The 21,978-nt window shown below is 39.0% G+C and overlaps 1 protein-coding gene across 4 annotated transcripts; it reads right to left on the bottom strand.

Annotated features, from left to right (window-relative positions):
• Positions 1-722: 722 nt before the first annotated feature.
• On the bottom strand, positions 723-21,229 carry si:dkey-6n21.12 (schwannomin-interacting protein 1). Of its 4 annotated transcripts, XM_067524307.1 has the most exons (8): positions 19,400-20,692; positions 17,552-19,188; positions 8,509-8,747; positions 4,578-4,705; positions 3,646-3,748; positions 3,365-3,487; positions 3,130-3,247; positions 723-2,930 (listed from the first exon to the last, which is right to left on the bottom strand). In XM_067524307.1, the coding sequence occupies exons 3-8, from the start codon at positions 8,743-8,745 to the stop codon at positions 2,824-2,826; spliced, it is 816 nt and encodes a 271-aa protein (XP_067380408.1). In that variant the 5' UTR covers positions 8,746-8,747; positions 17,552-19,188; positions 19,400-20,692; the 3' UTR covers positions 723-2,823. The 4 variants fall into 4 exon arrangements, with proteins under 4 accessions (XP_067380408.1, XP_067380410.1, XP_067380407.1 ...); XM_067524309.1 differs by lacking the exons at positions 17,552-19,188; positions 19,400-20,692 and adding an exon at positions 20,699-21,229 and having other exon boundaries at positions 4,587-4,705; XM_067524306.1 differs by lacking the exons at positions 17,552-19,188; positions 19,400-20,692 and adding an exon at positions 20,699-21,229.
• Between the last annotated feature and the right edge of the window lie 749 nt (positions 21,230-21,978).

Here is a 21,978-nt window from a genome sequence, read left to right on the forward strand (position 1 = left end):
ACTTTATTATGTTTTCAGCTCAGTGATCCCATGATGGTGGAACGAGCTTCCAATTCTGCACGCTCAGCAAACTAACTCTCAATATTAAAAAAAACTGCTGAATACAGACCTCTTCTGCACCTTCCTGTGCACTTAAATCTCTTAAAGAAAACAAAAACCTTCCTTCCTAAACACTTTTCCAATGGGACTTTGCTCTTTGATGTTTTCTCCCTGACTCCTTGATTTTTGCTTTCCTTGTACCTCACTTCTGATAAAAGTAAAACTATACATTAAAATGTCTTGCTCAACATGTAATAATTTTTCATTGTGAAGGAGTGTATTTGTTCAAAAGAATTACAGTAAACCTACATCACATTTAATCTAGTTTTTATTAATCATACTGTATATTTCAAATCGCTTCCTTGTTGTCTGAAAATATCTCACTGACTTTAGGGTTGAAATGGGTGATTCAGTCTGTCCTGGTGAAAATTAATTCTGTTGATTGAGAAGCGTCGCTCACCTACAGCTTTAGTCATTGTGAGGTGATGAGGATCTTTCGTAAATATTGTACCTGTCCAAACAAAGTGGTCTGTGAGTAACAAGTGTTTCCTGTTGTGTCTCAGTCTGGTATCATAGACCTACAGACTTTTAACATATGCATGGTGATTATGGACAAAGATGCCCTATATAATGTTCTTTTACCAAATTGTCTTTCATTTCAGTTTTACAATCCAAAACACAACTCAGGGCATAACCAATACATTTATTGTGTTCAGTACCTTTGCACATTTACAAAGCCAAATAATAATAATAATAACAATGTTAATCATTTGTATGCTTAGTAGGCATCTTGCTGCACAATATACAAGGAAATATACAATATACAAGTAAATTGACAGGTAAAACAGGTAACTGCTGATCAAAACACTGCTCCATAGTGGTACTTGTAGTCAAAAATGTCAAACTGGAAAATAAATAAAATGTTGATTTTAGAATACTGAAATTGTTTTACGTAAATGTTTTTTTGATTTTCAGAGGACAGTATGAGCAATATAAGGAAAATTTGCCACTTGCCAAAAAGTTGCCAAGATGACACTGAGTGACAGGAAAATTAATTCTTAATTTAACTCATATACTGTAAGCGTAGCTCTGTAAAGAAACAAACATCACGATCCAAACCCAAGTCACCAAAATCAGCGCAATCTTTCACAATCTAAATTTTTCTTTTTCTTTTGTGGAGAAGAATTAAAAACAAGGTATAACTACAGTTGAAGCTTACAGACTTTACATTGTGCAAAAATAAAATAAAAAAATATCATGTACACACAGTGTACAATTTCAATTTGGGCTTAAATGTGCGAGACCTGATGTGAGACTTTGGTTTGGACCCAGTGTGGAATGCTTTGTAACTGTTTTTAGGTGGGAACAATAGTTTGCTAAGCTAAAGTGACCTCAACTATCGTGCCTTCAACACACTGAAAATGAAACTGGTACTAATCTTCTACCCTGTGAGAGTAAAAGAAAAAAAGTGTGGGCAACAGAATCCACCGCTGAGTGTCTCGTTCAGGGACACCACTGGTGTGTAGGTTGGGATTTTATCCTGCAACTTCTTACTCCCACCCTGCTGTTATATCCATTGAGTTACCAAGCTGCTTGTGGGGGTTGAACAACTTCACATATAACTCATGAAAGACTTTGTTTTAGCATCTAACGTCATGCAGTGTAACTCTTTCCTCTGTATTTCTGTCAGTGCAGCAATTTACTGATCACGTTACTTACTACTATTAACATTTACTAATAAATAATAACCTAGATGTTGCTAATAAAAATTTCTAGCTGTTTTAAGCCTACTACTGATTGCTGTAGAAGGCTTGTATTGATGGTTGTTAAATGTATTGTTTTTGTTTGACAATTTCTGACAGCACACCTCAAGCCCTGCTGCATGAAATTTTGGAAATTAAATGTTATCACATTGTGGAATTGACATATGGCAGCTATAGGCATCCAGATTATGTTAATGATCAAATCCTATGGACATGCAGCTCCTCATAAACAACTGTCATAGTCTGAAATTAGTTATTTAGGACAAGTTTGTGCATGTTTTCGGGTTTTAAAAGGGGTTACCACAAACATAAAGACAGATTTAGCGGATTTTTATTATTTTAATCTTAAGAATGCACACGCAAGATTCAATTCAAGAACTGAATCTACATGCTTAGGCTACATTTTCAGTCAGCCTGTGTTGGTCAACTAGCATGTCAGCTAGTAGCAGGCTAAAAAAAAAGCAGAAAAAAAGAATGCTTGGGTAAAGCTACTGCTATGAGGAAACAACATCTGTTTGGTGATGCTTGCTGTTCAGCTTCCATCGTCTTTTAACATTACAGGATTTTAATTTACAATTCAAGATCAGGGAAAGTCTCAGGAGCATTAAGATCATATGTGATCATATGCTACAGGATCATTTGGGCCGATAAATGATTCTGAACCTCATCCAGTTGGGAACCCCCCCAATGATTGTCAGAAGGGGCAAATCATTTGCTTTATTATCCTGTTGTATAACCTCAGCCTATGAATGTTTGTTGAATCTGAGGTGAAACACACCAGTGAACAATACATAAACAAACAAACAGACAAATACAGAAATGTTCTTGCAGGAGGCCCAATGGGTTTAAAACACATATACCATGCAACTTAAAAATCTTTACAGCAATTGGCTGTTTATCTAAGTCAATGTGATACCATCTAATAAACAATGTTTACAGACTGTGGCACTTGCTGAAATGTTAGTATGACGTAACAACTCCTCTGTGCAGTAAACAGGTGAATTTCAGCTGAAAGTGATCACTAGGTTCCTACTGATGTCAGATCCTGAACCTCCAGCAGCATGGCATCCTGTTCTGTTCTCAGCTGGTCCCTCACCTGGAGGCGACCAACTAGCTCTGAGCTCAGTTCTGTCAAATAGATAAAATTAAAACAATTTATTAAATACGATTAAAAACAGACCAGACAAACAAACAAAATAAAACATTTCAAATTGTAATGAATAGTGGGACTTCAGGGGGGCATGTAAGAACTAGACATAAGTGAACATTTTTAAACATTAAAATTGGCATTAAAATTCTGTGTAATTACTGTGTTTATAGTTAGTACCTTGTATGGTTTGGCTGAGAGATTTACAAAGACCATTTAGCTCCTTGATACTAAAGTTCTGTAAATCACTACGCTCCAAATGTTTCTTCTGGACTACAGGATCACTATAGGCAGTAGCCTTAAAATAAAGGAAATGAGAGAGAAAAAGAGGACAATTTTAAGTAATAGGAAAAAAAGGGCTGCTTAGCTGCAATATGATAACTTGCGTAGGTCCACCTTCAAAAATTAGCCTTACTGTTACTTTGTTGTTTGTTTTCAGTCTGTCTCGTAAGTTCCACAGAGTCCTAAAGCCTCTGGATTTTGGTGTCTCTGGCTTTGCATCAGGCTGAGGATTCTTATAAACTTGAACATCACCCTTCTTTAACAAGAGAGAATCATAAGGTGAAGAGGAGCATGGGACTGTTTGCTTCAGTAGTCAACAATTTTCACAATATTACGAGAGATGAAATCAGTATAAACTCACCTAATAAAAACTGTTGTATTCTATTTTCATGAATTTGTGTTATGGGTAGTTACCTTGGTGCTGGGACTTTCTTTCTTGATGCCTTTTTCCTTCTCCTCCTCCTCACTTTCACTGTTGTTGATGAAGCAGAGCTGAAGATTCATCTGTGTCTGGAGGCTGGAGAAACATTTAGACATTCATATATAGCCCATGTACTCATGGTAATGAAGAGACATCTCTGACCATCCACATACACATAATGAGAACACTAACAAGAATTTAATCACAATTACCAAACACATAATATTCACAGCATCCCACCTCAACTTAACTTCCTAACCTCTCCATTTACTACAGACTCTTATTGTTTTCCTCTTAATTTATTTTTACCAAAGTGTAATATAAATACACTGACTGATGATGATAGGCAATATGTACGCAGAATATGAAAATTATTTTAAAGATATCAAACTGATAAATTTGATTGCTTTTTAAAATTCTATGCCTATTATGCATTCAATGCCAGTAATTGTTTGTCTTATGTTCATTTCTCGGGGACAGCAATGATGTTCCTGAGAATCACAACATTTAATTATTGAAAAGTGTCAGAAACCAAAATATCCCAATAAACATTGCTTATCTCATTAACTCCAATACTTTCAATCAATAAGTAGTATTATGGTTTTCTATACCTTTTTCAGATCGTTTTTGTTTTTTCATTAAAAAAGTGAATAAAAATGCATGTTGGGGCGACTGTGGCGCAGGAAGGAGCAAGACACTGAACCCCAACTTAGTTGCTCCCGGTGAGTGTTGGCCAGCTGCATAGCAGCTCCCCCATTGGTGTGTGAGTGTGTGTGTGATTGTGAGTGTGAATGGGTGAATAAGAAGCAGTGTAAAGCGCTTTGAGTGCCAATAGGTAGAAAAGCACTATATAACTACATATCTACAACTGCTAATCCCATAAACAGTATTGAGAAAAGAGATAAACCAGAAAAACTGTATTTACTGTGTGTACCAGGAGGTGAGTGCCATCAAGTTGCTGTTGCCTTCCCCTTCCTCCCACTTCTCTCCTCGTCTCTTTCTATCATCTGTCCAGCTGACTGGTTGGCTGCTTTGTTCCAGTGAAACTCCTCTCTGACAAAAAAAAAAAAAAAAAAACAACAACAACTAAAGTTTAAACTGACATTTTACCCTATGCTGTATAGTTGTATATGTTGTGAATTGATAACAATAAGCAGACTTTGGAAATAACAGGGTAACAAGATGAGAATGAGAAAAATACCTACAATGTAAGTATTTTGTAGTTAAGGGTAACTTAAATAATGATATAATAGGTGTAAATACTTATGTTGTAACCACTGTCTAACTACACATAAGAACTGGGTAAAGAGGTCATTTTTTAAATTATAGCACTCATTTGTTTTACTAACGGTGTAACTACAGGTAAAAAGGGGGTAAAAGGCTCCACTTTAAATTACAGCCCCCATTTATTTCACCTACTGTATAACAATAGGTAATAAAAGGGTTTATATATATATTTTTGAGAAATGAGACAGCATTGCTAACCCCAACCTATTGTGATATTTAAATATTTATATTTAGTTGTTTAAAATACTAGAATACTTAGAATATTCCAATCTTTGAGACAATAAAAAATAAAAGCTGTTGACTATGGCTTGCTGAGATTAGAGGAGTTTTCTGCAAAAGCAATAGTGTGTCACTATTACTATACTAACATGGTAACTAGATCACCATAAGGGTGTGAGACAAGTCACTGCATCCATTTGAATGTGGACAGACAGAAGACATCCAAAACCTAACATGTAAGCCACTTGTGGAAGCCTCATCCTACTTTCTAGTGAGAAACCACTGAGGTCTTATTTACAAGCTGCGTCTTCATTTAGAATGGCTCAAGTCTGAGCTGCGCATTTGTTCTGGGCCCCTTAAATTCACAGACTAAGTTTTTAATAGGAAATAATCTAGAATGGCCATACGTGAAGATAAGGTGTAAAAAGTTTTTCTGTTATTACTGTATTTATAGCCGCCAATAGTTCTTTCCCTGGCCCTGCCTTCTTTCCCTACACGTTGAAGAGAACTACCACCACTCCCTCCATAAGTCTGTTCATTCCTGTCATTTTCAACAACTAAATCTATAATTACATTGAATTATAGATTTCTTTGTTTGAGTCGTTGACTTCACACAGTTCAGATGTGGATACAATGACAAGGCTACTTCAATATATATAAATTAATGGTAATGTATAACAAAATAATAATGTAACTTAAACATGAGAACATTTTCTGTGTCCAGACCTCCTTAAATCATAATTGACTACAAGTAGGGCATAAACAACTTATGTTTTTTTCCTGCACAGAAAATAAATAATATACACTCCCCTCCCAAAGTATTGGAATAGTGAGACTGAAAACATTTGGCTTCGACGTAAAAATATGAATATGAGAAAAGAGAACATTTGATCTTTAATGTGATGTTTTTAATGGGTTCCCTTAATGCAGTGGTTCTCAAAGTGTGGGGCACGCCCCCCTCGTGGGGAGTAAACACATGACAGGTGGGGCGCAGAACAGAAGGAAATTTGTTTCCTTCAAACTTGTTTTGTGCCCATCTTAATTAATGCCATGCTGTATTAATAAAATTCATACACTCGAAACAAAATTACCCCACACAAAACAAAGGGAACATTTTCACACAGAGGCAGCAGCGTATGTAACGGGCATAACACGCACAAAAAAAGAAAAGAAAAGGTGATTCAGTGCCAGCAGACAAGCAAGAGACAGACGTTAGGCCTAATCAAGCAAAAAGCCTAAAAGACAATGTGATGAGGCCTTTCCTGCTCTTGGATTCACCGTAGGGATGGTGAGGGCAGAGGAGAGACCCATGTGTGTTTTGTGTCTTAAACTGTTGGCAGGAGACAGCATGAGACCCAACAAATTAAGAAGACACATACCCCAGTCATATCAATAAGCCACTTGACTTTTCAGAGAAAACTGGCAGAGTATCATTAGCAGGAAACTTGCTTAGTGAAATCTGCATCAGGGAACAGCGAAGCACAAATGGCCTCATTCAAAGTTGCATACAGACAATTGCTGAGCAGCTCATTCTTCCCGCAGCTGTAGACATGGTGTCAGTTATGCTGGATGAGGCAACTGCTGCAAAATTGAAAGCTGCGGCATTTCAGGGGACCTTGTAGAACGACTCATAGAAAAAACGTACTTGCAAATCAGCAAATCCGTCCAAACCCGAACCACAGCTACCTCACAGAACACAAGCTGATATTAGAAAAGTGTGTCAGCTTTTGCTCGGATGGTGCACAAACAATGGCAGGGAAAAATAAAGGGCTGCAGGGACTAATGAATAGGGTCGCACCAAATGCTCAATGGACACACTGTCATTTACAGGAAAGCGCTATAGTCGAAGCACATCAGCCCTTAATTTATATGAGGTTTTGAGAGATTGTGAACGTGGTCAATTTCATCAAAACTCGACCCCTCAAAGCACAACAGTTCTCCGCACTTTGTGAGGAGACGGGAGCTGACCATTCAGCTGTGCTGCTTCACAGCGAGTCAAGGTGGCTTTCTAGAGGCAAAGTGTTGTCTCAAGTTTTTGAGCTCAGAGCGGAAATTTGCATCTTTTTGGAGGAAGATCGCAAGGATGAGGCTGCAAGCAGGTCAAACTGGCCTATTTCAGTGATGTTTTTGGAAAGCTAAATGAATTAAATATTCAGCTTCAAGGCAGAGACCAGAACCTACCTCACCTGGCAGACAACATCACTGCATTCACCTGAAAGCTCGAGATGTGGGGCAGCGGCCTCAATCAAGGAAACACTGAAGTCTTAACACAATTGCACTTTTTCTATATTTTGAACTTCGTGGTATTTGATGTTATTGATTTAAAAATGTTAAAAATTTAAACACAGCTTCTTTCATTACCATTTTAATGGACAGGTGGGGCTTGAACCCACCAACCCCCCGAAAAAGTGTGGAATGGTTTGAGAACCACTGCTTTAATCTAAATCAGCTTTACGGAAGTTGAAGGTAAAGATGGAATGTGCATCAATTCAAGTTATATATAAAGGCTGGTTAAGAATGTAAATCAGCAGGTTGCTAGTTATATCCTTTCCCAACAGCATAGCAACTTGGTGTTGATGTAGTGACTTTGTAAAAAGAGTGGTGCGACATCCTTTAAACAGTGGGTGCTCATTGGGAAGACGTTGCAGAGACGTCTGGGGCTAAGAAAAAAACAATAACCATGTCAAAATATGTCATTTTGTGAGCTTCATTCAGGAGTTAAATCATTCAGTTGTATGTCTGTTTTATCTCCTTAACTATAAAACTTGTTTTGAAAGTTATGACTTTCAAAAACACTTTTATGCTTTTATGCACAACATGTTGAGGCTCATTGGTGTTTATACTTTGCCCGTGGTTATTGTCCTCTCTTATCAGATCCATAACTAATAATTCAATACTGTAACAGATATAGATATTAATAGATATTAGTAGATAATTAAGATAATTAAGATTTCAAACATTCAAACTAAAGTTCTCTAAGCAAGTAATACTCTGATCTATCCTGCATACTCCCTAGTATAAAGTCCAAGTAATGTGCGTGAGCCTGTGAGTGGATAGAACACACTGCAGAAAACTTGCACTGCTTTTAGTTTCTGTGAACACAACACTGTGTTTTTGGCATCATACTTTTTCTATCATGCTGTGCCTCCTGCATGCTACCACCCCTCACTGATATCAGAGTTTCTCTCTGTGAGATTGCTTCTGCTAAGTCTCCCACTGTGTGTTATGTGTGTGACAGTACAACTCTGACAAACGCCTGAACCTAATTATCAGGACATTGTTTAGAGTTCATATTTGAAAAGGGCTCATGTCTCTGCACCGCTTCCCTCTCCCAGATTATGACCTCTGACCTTTGCCTTCTTCTCCTCTTCTTGCTTCTCTAGCTCAGCAATCCGCAGGCTCAGCGCCTCCCAGTGCATGATAGGAAGGCCCAGATTGTCCTCGCTGTAATCCGTCTGCCACACCAGTGCTGCATCCTCGCAATCTTCCTCTTCTTCATCGTCAGCATCGTGATTATGGTTGTTGTCTCCTTCTTCCTCATTACTCTCTTTCTCCTCCCACTGCTGCCTCTGTCTCTCTTTCTCCATCTCTACAGTTGTGGAAGAAGCAGCAAATCAATTACTCAAGTCTGGGACGTTAAGCTCTTTATATAACATGTCATTCAATACTATTTACACTGTAGTGTATATTTTTTATATTGTATTGCATTTTTATATTGTATATTGTATTGTTATATTGTATATTATAGTGAGCTCTTCTTATTCTTTTCCTTTGGGTTGTTCCCTTTCATGTGTCGCCACAGCGAATCATGTGACTCCATCTAACTCTGTCCTCTGCTTCCTCTTCTCTCACACCAACTAACTTCATGTCCTCTACACTACATCCATAAATCTCCTCTTTGTTCTTCCTCTAGACCTCCTGCCTGGCAGCTCCAACCTCAGCATCCCTCTACCGATATATTCACAGTTTCTCCTCTGAACATGTCCAAACCACCTCAATCTGGCCTCTCTGACTTTATCTCCAAAACATCTAACATGAGCTGTCCCTCTGATGTCCTCATTCCTGATCCTGTCCATCCTCGTCCCTCCCAAAGAGAAACCTCAACATCTTAAGCTCTGCTACCTCCAGCTCTGCCTCCTGTCTTTTCTTCAGTGCAACTGTCTCTAAGCCGAACAACATTGCTGGTCTCACCACCGTCTTGAACATCTTTCCTTTCATTCTCGCTGATACTCTTTTATCACACAACACACCTGACACTTTTCTCCACCTGTTCCAACCTGCCTGCACTCGCCTCTTCACCTCTTTTCCACACTCACCGTTGCTCTGAAATGTTGACCCCAAGTACTTAAATTCCTGCACCTTCTTCACCTCTGCTCCCTGTAACCTCACTGTTCCACCTGGGTCCCTCTCATTCACACACATGTATTCTGTCTTGCTGCAGCTAAGCTTCATTCCTCTGTTTTTCAGAGCAGACCTCCACCTCTCTAGACTTTCCTCCACTTGCTCCCTGCTGTTGCTACAGATCACAGTTTCAGTCGGTGCCTCACTATTTAAAGTGATATTTCATGGCTGAAAAACTACTAAACTACGAAAAACTGTTGTTGAAATTAGATTTGAAATTGGTGTTCTGGGTCAGGAAAAATCAAAAAAAAAGGGCGTATAGACTTTTTAACGCATTTCTCAATTCGAAGTTGCTAAAATCGGGCTGCTTAACTTCCCGTGTAAGTTATTACATACGGACAATGGCATAATCTAAAAATCTGAGCTTTTGCAGTTTACTTGAATATTATATAATATAATATATATAAAAGGGAGAATGTCTTCACAAGGGAGAGTTAACATTTAGCTGCAGATGAAACCTCTTTGTTTTATGTAAGTGTGGAAGCTGCCACCTATGCTCCTCTGCTGGATCACGATAATGTTTCCTACCCACCCTCATGTAAGAAATTATGAATAACATTAGCTGTGATGTAATAAAAATGGTTTCTATCGTGGAATTTTACGCCATTTTTGTTTTCAGTCTGTTTTATTGGCTCAAATGTAACCAACTTAGCCTTTAAAGTAAAGCTAGTAAGTGTCACATACTTAAAGCTTTTGCTTACAACAGTAACTGTTTACATGTTATCACCACATGACATGTTAAATATCCTTGTCTGTGTACAGAAGAGAGAGATATAAGGGATAAAAGTGGTGATAATCTGTACACCGAGTCATTAAATTGGGAATAATCATGTTTTTCAAGCATGTCACATATATTCTGGCATAATGCTGAAATACCTGGCTAAATGTCCTGTTTATGAATGTTTATGCTTGTCACTGTAGCAATAAAGTTGAAAACTGTACTGCAATCCTTTGTTACTGTGTCACTGCTTTGCACATTGTAAAGCGGAAATAGGGTTACCCATTCTCTAAGTACTTCCAGTTTTTGTCTATTAAGGTCTATTAAGGTCTATTATGCCTTGTCACTCAGAAGGGTAAAAATCTATCAAAAAGTAGATCTAACGAAAATAAGATTAAGGGAAGAGAGAAGATGAGAGTCATTGGTAGGAGTTATTAGTGGGGGGACGTGTATGGTTATACGTGTATGGCCTGTATAGGTCCGTTGGTGATACTATCTCTAAAGCCCACTTAGCTCAAAATGCAGAGGAGGTAGGGGAAGATAGCTTTAATAGTAGGGAGTTCAGTGGTGAGACAGCTTATGATAGTGTTGGGGGAGAAGGAAACCAATGGGAAAATGTGATAAAGAAAAACAGACTCAAGAGAAAAAAGCAGGATGTGGGGAGTTTGGGAGGAACTAAGAGTGAAGGAGAGAGATGAGGAGGATAAGGGGTCTAGGGCAAACCTATTAAACATGGTAGTCAGATTTGAGGGAGAGGAAGGGGTAAAGAAGATGGATCCGTTAAAACTGACAAAACTACATTGGGGAGGGTAAATATGAAAGAGTGCTGGGGGATGGGAACCTACCTGTTGGATTCAATCACAGGTGGAAAAAAGTCGGGAAGCTAGCTAGCATTGGAAAGACTCAGGTTACTAAAACAGTTAAAGTTAGTGAAAGGAGTGACATTGGTAGTAAAGGAGTGGTTTATGGAGTCCCCATAAGTATAAACATACAGAAGCTGGTTGGAAATCTTAGCTCAGAAACAGTAGTGTAAGAGATGTAAGATGAATGACAAGAGGAAAAGACAAAAAGGAAATTGAGACTATCTTAATAGAATTCAAAGGTAGGAAGTTTACATATTAATATTGTGTGAGAGAGTACATCCCGAAGCCGACGAGATGTAAGTGCCAAGAATTTGGACATGTTGCAAAAGTGTGTAAAAAGATTAGACAGTGTGCAAGATGGTGGGGGTGGAATATGGAAAATGTGAGGCAGGGACTAAGCCGGGATGTTGCAATGGTAGAGGAGAACACAATTGCAGCATTTTGGGGGTGTGAAATGATGAAGTGGGAGGCGACAAATAAGAGTGAAGGGAAAAGTTTCATATGTAGGAGCCGTTAAGAGGACAAAGGAAGAGAAGCAAGTGGAAGCACAAATACACGACAAAGGGTATGACAAGAGAGGGTTATGAGAGATGGAGGAAAATATAAGAAAATTTGTGAATGCAACAGCAGACGTTAAATCGAAAAATAATAGAATCCAGATTATAGTAAAAGCAGCAATTCATCACTTGGATATGAGGGCTGAGATGGGTCAGTATGCAGGCCAGTCAGGAAGCGCAGTGGCTTGATAATCCTAATAACAATTCTTATATTCCAGTGGAATGGAAAGTTTAATACGGAATAGACAAGAAAGGAAAAGCCAGATGTAATATGTGCGAGGAAACATGGTTAAAGCCCCATTTAGACTTCGTTTTTAATGAATACACTGCAGGTAAAATGGACCAGGGGGTGGGTGTGTTTCTTTTGTTAAAGAAGATATACCATATAGAATGGTAGGTACAGGAGCTGAATTGAAGAATGTAGTGGTGGAGGTGTGGGTAGAAAATAGGAGCCTCATAACCCGTGTAAAAATCTAGAATTGAGTATGCTGGAAAATACATAATTGCAAAGCCGGGGGAGCATCATGTGGTGTGGGTTTTTTAATGCACATAACACACTTCAGGAGAGTATTAAAACTGACAGTAATGGACAAATTATAGAGGAAGTGCTTGATGGAAAGAATTTTAGTTTAAACAATGGCGATGCAAACAGGATTGATTAATACAGGGAGATGGTGTTGGATCTTACGTTGGTACCAAGTAGTATTGCTTCGAAATGTCAAGGGTAAGACTATTAGCAGGGAACCATTGTAGTAACCACCATCTAGTGTTGTGTAAAATGCACATACAAATGTTAGTGGTAGAAGTGGCCAGAGGGTGAAAGTGGGCATTTGGGAAAGCAGACTGGAATAAGTTTGAGCAGGAAAGTGACAGATGGATAAAACAAATTAAAGGGAAGGAGGAAATAGAAGTGTATGATAGGAAAATAAGAGAGGGTATTAGGAAAGCAGCAGCCTCTATTCCCTTAGAGCAATGGGAGAATGAAAAGGAAGACTGTATCCTAGTGGGATGATAAATGCAAAGAAGCAGTAAGAGACTAGTGAAAAGAGCTCATAACTTTCAACATATGATTTATTACAAAAAAGCGCGAGCTATAGTGAGGCATACAATAAGGGAATCAAAAGGGCATTTTGGAGGCAGTTTTGTGATTCATTAAGAATACACGACCCAGGTAGGGGAGATGTGGGGAATTATTAGAAACATGGGAGGAGATGGAAGGGAGTGGGCATATCCTGTACTAACAAATGGCAAGTAACTAGCAATAATGAATAGGGAAAAACCGGAATTGCTAGTTAAAACAAATCTTTTCATAGTTCTGATACCTGTCTGAGGAGGAAAAACAAAATCTGAAAACCAAGAGGCCTTAAACCGGAAGGAGAACTTTAATGATGAGACAAGCATTCCTCTCACCATAGCAGAGGTAAAGAGAGCATTAGCTGAAGTGAGTAAAACAGCACCAGGAAAGGATGAAAGAGGATTAAACATCTAAGCGAGGAGGGACTAAGTAAATTATTTTCATTTTATAACAGAGTATGGGAGAAAGGGAAAATACCAGCAGGGTTGAAGAAGGCAATTATTGTACCAATAAAGAAACCAGGTAACGATATGAGCAAACCTACACACTATAGACCATTTGCACTATCCTCAAACATATGTAAACTCATGGAAAGACTGGTAAATGAAAGATTAATGTACTACTTAGAAAAACGACATACATTGAGCAGCTGTCAAAGTGGCTTTAGGAAAAGGAGGCGCACAATGGACTCAGTATTATATTTAGAACATGAAAAAAGGAAAGCGTGGGTCAAAAAAAGATTTTGTAGCGGCAGTGTTATTTGAAGTAGAAAAAGCATATGATATGCTGTGAAAGGAGGGATTGATGATAAAGCTGCATCTGTTAGGAGTTCGAGGGAAAATGTTTAACTGGAAAAGGGACTTTCTGGATAAGAGAACTATTCAAGTTAAACTAGGACAAAAGATATCCAGTAAAGTCCATGTCCATGTGCAGGCGACTGGTGAGCCGCAGCATATGCCGAGGTCAAAATAAATAAATAAATAAATAAATAAATAAACCATATCAAAACGAAAGCAAGTTGACAGCCGCAAAACATTAAAGCTCAAAATAATGTTCAGAGAGACGAGCATTAGAGGACACCATACACAATCAAAGAACTTTCAAACAGACTGATATAACGCGGAGAAGCAGCGAAAAGTCAACGCCAGCGTCCTCTTCCACTCCATTATCATCTAATGATGATGTCCATCTTGTTCTTGCTCTCCTCTTCTCCTCCTGCCATTTCACCACCGTCGTTGTTCCTCACCGCAAATTTTACGTGTTAAAAAGCAGCATCGTGTAGGTAACAACAATTGTTGTAGCCACACTAGACTTTGCGCGTGTAAAGTCTAGTAATGGTGATTACAGCAAAAGAGGGTGACAGAGAAATATCAATTAAAGATGTATGGAAGCAATTTAGAGCAAGTAAATTAATTTCCGTTTCTAGGAATACACTTCGATTTGTGGTAATCATGGAGCATATTAGCCATATTACCGATAAGTGCAAATAAATATTGAATGTCATGAGATGCCTGTCAGCGTTGGACTGGGGAGCAGAGCATTCTATCTTTGAGCTACATATTGAGTATGTTGCTCTTATCAGATCCAAAGTAGATTATGGGTGTGTAGCACATGGCTCTGCATCAGAATCCAAACTAAAAGTGCTAGATATGATTCAGGCCCAGGCCGTGCAGCTTGTGATAGAAATTTGTCTCTCTTCCTTAGTCAAGTGTTACTAAATCTTGACAGAACTCAGCGTGATGAACCCACTGAGATAACACATGGATGTTGGTGTCTTCTGACTTGTATCTCTCAAACCCATTCTATTGACAGTCATCATTCTTATCGTATTTTAGGAATTATGTTGTTCCGTCATCTAAATCACTATCAGTGTAAGGGTTTCCTGAGGCCCAATCAGACATGGGATCCAATGTTAGTTCATTTGTGTGTATTCTAACACACATTGACACCTGTTCACCACCAATGATTCTCCCTAACCATTTATAAATAAAAGCATGCATAAATGTAGCACATAGCACATATCAGAAAAGTTACAATATTGCCTATATCATTTACATCTGTAAGCATAGACAATGTTTTGTTTCTAGTTTAAATAATGAATGCCAATGCGACAGTGGACCCTGGATAACCAGAATGTTAGACTGTGGTCCATACGACCTGGTTTTGTTCCACTGAAGTAAGAATACCAACTATTAGCATAAGCAGAATTTTTGTGATGAAACTATATCCGTGTCAAATCCCCAAGGTTTCCATTCAGATATTTCAAACAATTGTCCTCTGCATCCTTCTATCGGGCATCGTGATGTCATCTTTTTCAGGAGTCTTTGACCCTACAAGTCACTATCACTTTTTTCATTTGACTCCTAAGTCTTTTCCTGTTGGTAGAAAGTGTATGGCTCTTCCTTCTCTTTTGCTGCCAACCATTTTTATCATTCTGATGAAAGCTGCTTTTAGGAACCTCCAGCAAAGCTTCTTTAAGCTCCCTTTCGCTTTATTGGAGCCATAATTTCTACAAAGATCTACACTGGTAGAACAACCTGGACTGCGGGTGGAGTGGTCAGACACACATATGGTCCTGTCCAACACGGCTGGTACCAGTGCTTCCTTCTGAGGTCTTTTACTAAAATCCAGTCTTCTGGCTGGATGGTGTGGAGTTGCCCAACTACAGGCTCAGGAAGGGCAGCTTTTACCTCAGGGAAAATAAGCTTTAAAGTATGTTTAGTGCACAAGAATATCTTAACATCTCATCATCCACTCCTATTAGGCTCAACCCTATTTTATAGAAAGGGCGATATTAGTGACATGAGTTTTGTTCTCAGTATTTGATTTGATCTTTCCACTGCACCTCCACTGGCTGGATGGTAGGCACAGTGTGTTTTTAGATTTATCTAAAGACTTTCTGAAAGACTGTATATTATTTTTAACAAAATTATTATTATTATTGACAAAATGTGAACCATTATCACTACTTAGTTTTGAAGGAGTAAAGTAATGGTAAATGTTCTGCACTTATATAGCGCTTTTCCACCAATTGCCTCTCAAAGCACTTTACACTGCTTCTTATTCACCCATTCACACTCACAATCACACACACACTCATACACCGGTGGGGGAGCTGCTATGCAGCTGGCCAACACTCAACGAGAGCAACTAAGTTGGGTTTCAGTGTCTTGCTCAAGGACACTTCAACATGTAACTGGAGGACGTGGGGATTGAACCAACAACTGTGAGATTGGTGGACAACCGCTCTACCTTCCTGCACCACAGTCGCAAAGTAATGCAATGAAAACAATATGTATAATCAGAACATGGGTTTAATTCACTAAAGTCCATGATTAAATGTTCGGAAGGGCCTTCATGTTTTGGATGTGCTGACATGGACATTTCTGTAGTCATGCCAACATTATTAGTAGCACAAATCACACATTTTTTACAACAATTTTCAGCGAAAATGGAAAAACCTGGCGCATACCACAATATATTTACAATATCCATCATACGTTTTAGGAGCAGTTAGGACATATATGTGCATTACAAGTAGAGATAGGTGAGATGCCATTAGCGCTGCCTCCGAAGCACCTTCTAATGAATTACTGGGTAAAACTGAGAGGTCATGAAGACAATCATGCCACTAAAAAAAGTTTTGGAAGCTTTGTTGGGAGAAGGGAAAAATATTAAAACGCAGTTTTGGATGGATAGGGAAGGCAGCAGCAAGAGACTTAAAAGTGTTGAATTGAATTGAAAAATTTAATTTTGACACACGTGATTTGGTAGGTGATTTTTATAGCTACAGAGAAACTAGATATCCGGGATACATTCAGATTTTTAGAGAACGGTCAAAAGATCCAGTAACAGGTGTAAATAGTGCTGCAGTAACATTCTCATCTCAAGGAGTAGATATTGCCAGAAGGACATCAAACTCTCTGAATGTGTACACCGTTCAGCTTTACGCCACTGTGGTAGCCCACTGGGTACAGCAAACAAGACCTAACCTAGTTATGATATGCACTGACTCTGTCTTTGTTTTGTCCAGTATTGGATCAGGTGGGTTAAAGTGCTGGAAAGACTTATTGATGGAAGCATTGAGGACACACTCTGCAGTAGTAAGACAGGGAACAGATGTTAAATTCATCTGTAACCCACATATGCATTGTAGGGAATGAGAGAGTGGATAGGTTGGCAAAGAAAGCTATTAAACAGTTAAATATAGAGCTCAATATTAAACATCCAAAGGTGGAAAGTAAAATATAAAAAGGTATAGAATCTGGAGGGAGTGGTTAAAGCTGACAGCAATGCAACAAATGGATGCCTGCTGCCAAAAAAAAAAACCAAAGAAGAGGAAGAAGAAGAAGGGTAAAAATCCCAACACCCCAAAGGCATTGCACTCTGACATTACCAAGGCTGCAGCCCCACTGTGGTTGGTTAGGCCTCTAGTCAGAGGACAGGACTACTGTACGCAACATGTGTTTGTAACAGGTAGTAGACCACGTGCTGGTTGTTAAGTTTGTTTTTACGTTTTAACAGTCGATTTTAGTATTAAAACAGAGGTTTTTTTTTTTCACTTGGCTCTCGCTTGTTCAGAAGTACTTTTAGCCGCTGGGGTGTCAACCTGCATTGTGCCGGTGCTAGAAGACCGAAAAGAATACGGTATGCAGTAATGTTTGAAAGCTGTTTTTTATCGTCCACTTCAAACCCGGTGGCTTTAATGCAGGTTATTCGGTCAAACGACGAAAGTAGGAGTTTTGGTACACTTAGACAAAGACGGGGACAAGGAACAACCTCTGCTCAGCTCCCACAGCAAAACGCAGCCGCATTCAGGTCAGATTTCTGCTGAATAACAGAGTCGTATTACTTCACACAATGCCGCTATTGTTTCAAGATTCGGTTGCAACATCCTCATCGTTTCTCACCAGAACCATGCTGCAGCTATAGTTTTGCAGCTACTTGCTCTCAGCTAGTCTTAAAGTAAACCAAGGTAAAGTTCCCGGCCACATGAACTTATCTTACACTTCAATGTTGTTACATTTAGATTTATTACAAGCGTGCTTAATGCATCATTTCATGTTGCCATTTATTTACACAATATCACAGACAGCTTTCCATTATTTAACCTCACTGATATATGTGCTGGGTTCAGTAATAAAACATGTCAGTATTTTTTTATTTTGTTGTCATTTCAGCTTATCCCGTGAGTTCAGGGTCGGTTGATTTGGCACATTTCTTACACTGGATGCCCTTCCTGACACAACCCTCCCCAAAGTCTACTGGGCTTGGACAGGCACTGCTGGGGATGGGAATGGGCTGTTAGGGGTTCAGTGTCTTGCCCAGAGACACTTTGACATATTGATTGAACCATTGACCCTATGGTCCGTGGAAGACTGCCTTACTAACTGAGCTACAGCCACCCCTAATAAAACTTGTCAGTATAATGTAATAAAATTCAACAGATTCACAATGACCTCAGTTCCCACAAAGAGAACACGTCAGGTTCGTGAAGGACTAACAGCAGGTCTGTGTTCCTGGTAAGCTGGCAGCTGAGTGGACAACAGGGACACATTTTGAAGGCTTTACATTAAAAAAATTCAGATATGAATGAAAAGGAATATTACTCCTTAGCAAAGTAGGGGATGTTATCAGTTTTAACTTGAGAGGGGATTATGTTTTTATATAAAGAGTTTTCCAGGCAATATAAAAGGCAAAATGTTTGTTTTGTTTTCAGGAGAACTTCATCAAAACTTCAGTAACTGAGGAAGAATCTGTTCCAGCCTCTCACACAGCTCTCACCCACACACTTATCCCAACTGTGACTGAAATATGGTGGATTCCACACAACCATATAGTGCACCAACATCAGCACTTGCCCACCCTCCACTTCACTCTGCAAGTTACCATTTATCTGTTCCAAACCCCCTGCAGAAGCTATATAAATAGCTGGCAGGTCCTGTGACATTTGGCCTGTACAAGATTGCACATTGATACCAGACATGGTGTAGTGAAAAACGAACATTTGAATGAGGAAATATGAAACACATCATCCTAATTTATACTGTGTACACAATCCATGTTGGTTACATGTAACCAACTTGATACATGTAACCAAGTTACAGTAACTTAACAGCTTATGCAAGTAAAAAAAAAGAACTCACTGAAATCTACGGTTAATAAATAACATTCAACAAAAGGCAAACATATGAGCGTTCTTAAAATAAGTCACATTGCCATGCACACTTTTTGCATTGATTTTGAGAGCCAATAAAACCACTGGTCTGTCCTCTGTGCATCAAATGTCTCTGTGACTCCCAGGTAATGTCCAACCCCATCAGGAGATGGAGATTGATGTAATTGTTTTCACAGGAAGGTAAAATACTGCCGCTGTACTTCCAAAGAGTCCTCTTAGCAGAATCATGATGTATTGCCTAAAAATATAAATAATGTTAGAATTGAATTGCAGATATTTGCTAAAGCAAAGCTAACAGCTTCCCCCTCAGATGGTAAATTTAAGGACAAACTAAATTGAATGTAACTTTAGTTACTCAAAGCAGCACAAAGCTTGAAAGGGCTGATATGGTAACTATACTAAATGCAACAAGCTAAAACAACAAAGCCATAATAGTAAATTGTACTTACATGATGCTCGTCTGCAGGCTTTAGTATCCTAATAGGTTTCTCAGTGTGCTGAAGTCCGTTTCCAGGATTCCCTTCAATATGTAAATCTTTTATGCCCACCCCCCGCAAAAAAAAAAAAGAGCAAAAGGAGAGGCAACGGCAGCAAAGGGATTCCGCTTCTGTATTCATTGGTGTAATGACCACAGACACCAGTAGCTGCCCCCCACATGCGACCGTTCATTTATACCTACTGTGTCTGGGCATCAGTAGCCTCTACCTCCTCTGTGCATAAGAAACTTTTCGGCGTTTTTCTGCGGCTTGTATAATTAGCCCCGAATATCCCAATTTGCTAACACACTGTGGAACTCACTGTCTTCCAAATGCTCAGTAGTTTGATCTTAAGCCATAATCCTCAAGTGTTTAAGGAAACTGCAGCGAAGAGAGCGGTTTAAGCAGCGGGCGGGTTGGCTCCGCTTCTCTCTCAGCCTTACTTATTGCTGGGGGCAGGGACAGCGAAAACCAGGAAGGACTAGTTGTAGTCTGTGAGCCCTCGGCAAACCTCCAGGACAGACTTTTCCGCTGTCCTGGCAGATAGATTGAATGGGGAGTTTTCTGTCTTGAAAACGTGGAGAGAGCTGAGTGTCTCCTCATTCACATACACTAGCTGACTTGTTTTCAACCCCCATTGAAAAGTGGTGAAGTTTTCGTCTTTGCTGGTTTAATTTTTTTTCCTCAGTGATAGTCAATTATTAGTATTTGTATTGATTTTTTTAAAAAAAGTTCTGAACATTCCATGTACGTATATTAAAATATATTAAGATATATTAAATTATATATGGTATCCACAAGTATGTGCAAGAGAGAATAATTTAAATCCATGCTTGATAAATGTGCATTTAAGATTCCTTATGACAATGACTTTATCACCAAGTAACGCACTCACTTCTTGCAATGCAACGTTGACACTTACACCTCTGTTGTGTGTCTAGCAGCCTAACTATCAATATTCTCAGTAACTGTAGACAAAACGGTTTTTGTACCACACTGAGATCATTAAGTAATTCTTTGTAATGATTAGACAAATCGAAATTCTCTATTCATTCTATTAGTCAAGAGGACAGTCTTGCCTGTCCAATATGGTGCGGACGTTGACGTACAGAAGCTACAGGACCCATTGTGGCGTCTTCATATGGCACATTAAAAGTTACACCTGGTGGGCATTTTATTAACTTTCAACACAGTAGATGACTTCACAATTATGTATAGGTTCAGATTAAGGTAGGAAGAAACATATTTACTCTGTAAGGAGATTTTACTTACCCCAGAATGTCCTTCCGAGTCTTAGTGTCTAACGTCAAATTGCATTAATATGGTTTTCCGTCGTCGAGCAGACACCTATTCAAACTCTTAAAGGTGTGAACATTTGTCGGTAATGTTTATCCATATACAATTTATCACATCATACTAACATTATTTGGCAATATTTTCTAACACGTTCTCCTTGTTAACAACTTTTCCGACGATAGCAGTATTGTCGAGAGTTTGCCATAAAGATCGGATTCTTCCTCAACTCCTCTTCGATCTTCCTCCTTTTTCTTTTCCAATCGGGAGTCTCGCCCGCGCTGGCCTCTTACTCAACCAGCCAAAAGTGGAAAATGTTCCGATTGGAGCAAATGAGATCACCCGTTTGGGTCCTTCACCTCGACCTCCACTGTTACTTAAAGTGTATGTTGGTGGCGCGTAGTATTTAAAAACTGAATAATTAGATGTTCATCCACTGGTATTTGAAAGTCCAAACAAAGAACTCAAACGTCAGTTATGTGTTTCCTACTGAAGATTCAACTCTGGGACTTCCTGTAGCTGCCTTCAAAATAAATGTCTTCTTGCTCCTGACTAATTGGTAGAATGTGATTTCCGCTGACTGTACTGTCTGGGTAGCAGGGTGGAGGAGCGCTTATTAGAGCTAGAAGGTCCCCGGTGGCCTTTCTGTGTGGAGTTTGCATCTGTGCTTGTGTGGGTTTCCTCTCGTTTTCCTCCAGTCCAAGGAAATGCACGTAAAATTAAAAGGTGACTCTAAACTGCTTGTGGGTGTGAATGGTTGTCTGTGTCTCTGTATTGGCCCTCAGACAGTGACTGCTGGAGCCCTTGTCCAGGCGGACACGCTGAACAAGATCTCCAGTCATACATACTAAATTATATATCAAAAAGATGAAAAAAAAAAAAAAAAAACTACACACACTCTCATACCAACATAAATGAAAGTGACACCATCTTGTGGAAAATCTCCATAGTCAGATAGATAGCAGTTTGCAGGCCGAGCAGGTATTGTCCTAGATAAAAACAGGCTTGTAAGCCATATTTGGTCGAGCCTCGAATATTCTGTACTGCTTGACCAAAGGCAACAGTTCAAAGAGATCTTTTCCTTGGTTTGAATAATCTTTTAGGACACATGAGCTTTACAATTCTTATAGGTAAGGTAATCAGTTATTTAGTGGAATGTATTTATGACTTTCTTCTCCACCACTGTGTAACTGGCAAACCACATACACATGCAGTAGGTCAATATGCGTCAAAGTTTACAGCCCAAAAAAGACATTTGT

The sequence above is a fragment of the Channa argus genome, chromosome 12 (assembly GCF_033026475.1).
Source record: "Channa argus isolate prfri chromosome 12, Channa argus male v1.0, whole genome shotgun sequence".
NCBI classification, from domain to species: domain Eukaryota; kingdom Metazoa; phylum Chordata; class Actinopteri; order Anabantiformes; family Channidae; genus Channa; species Channa argus.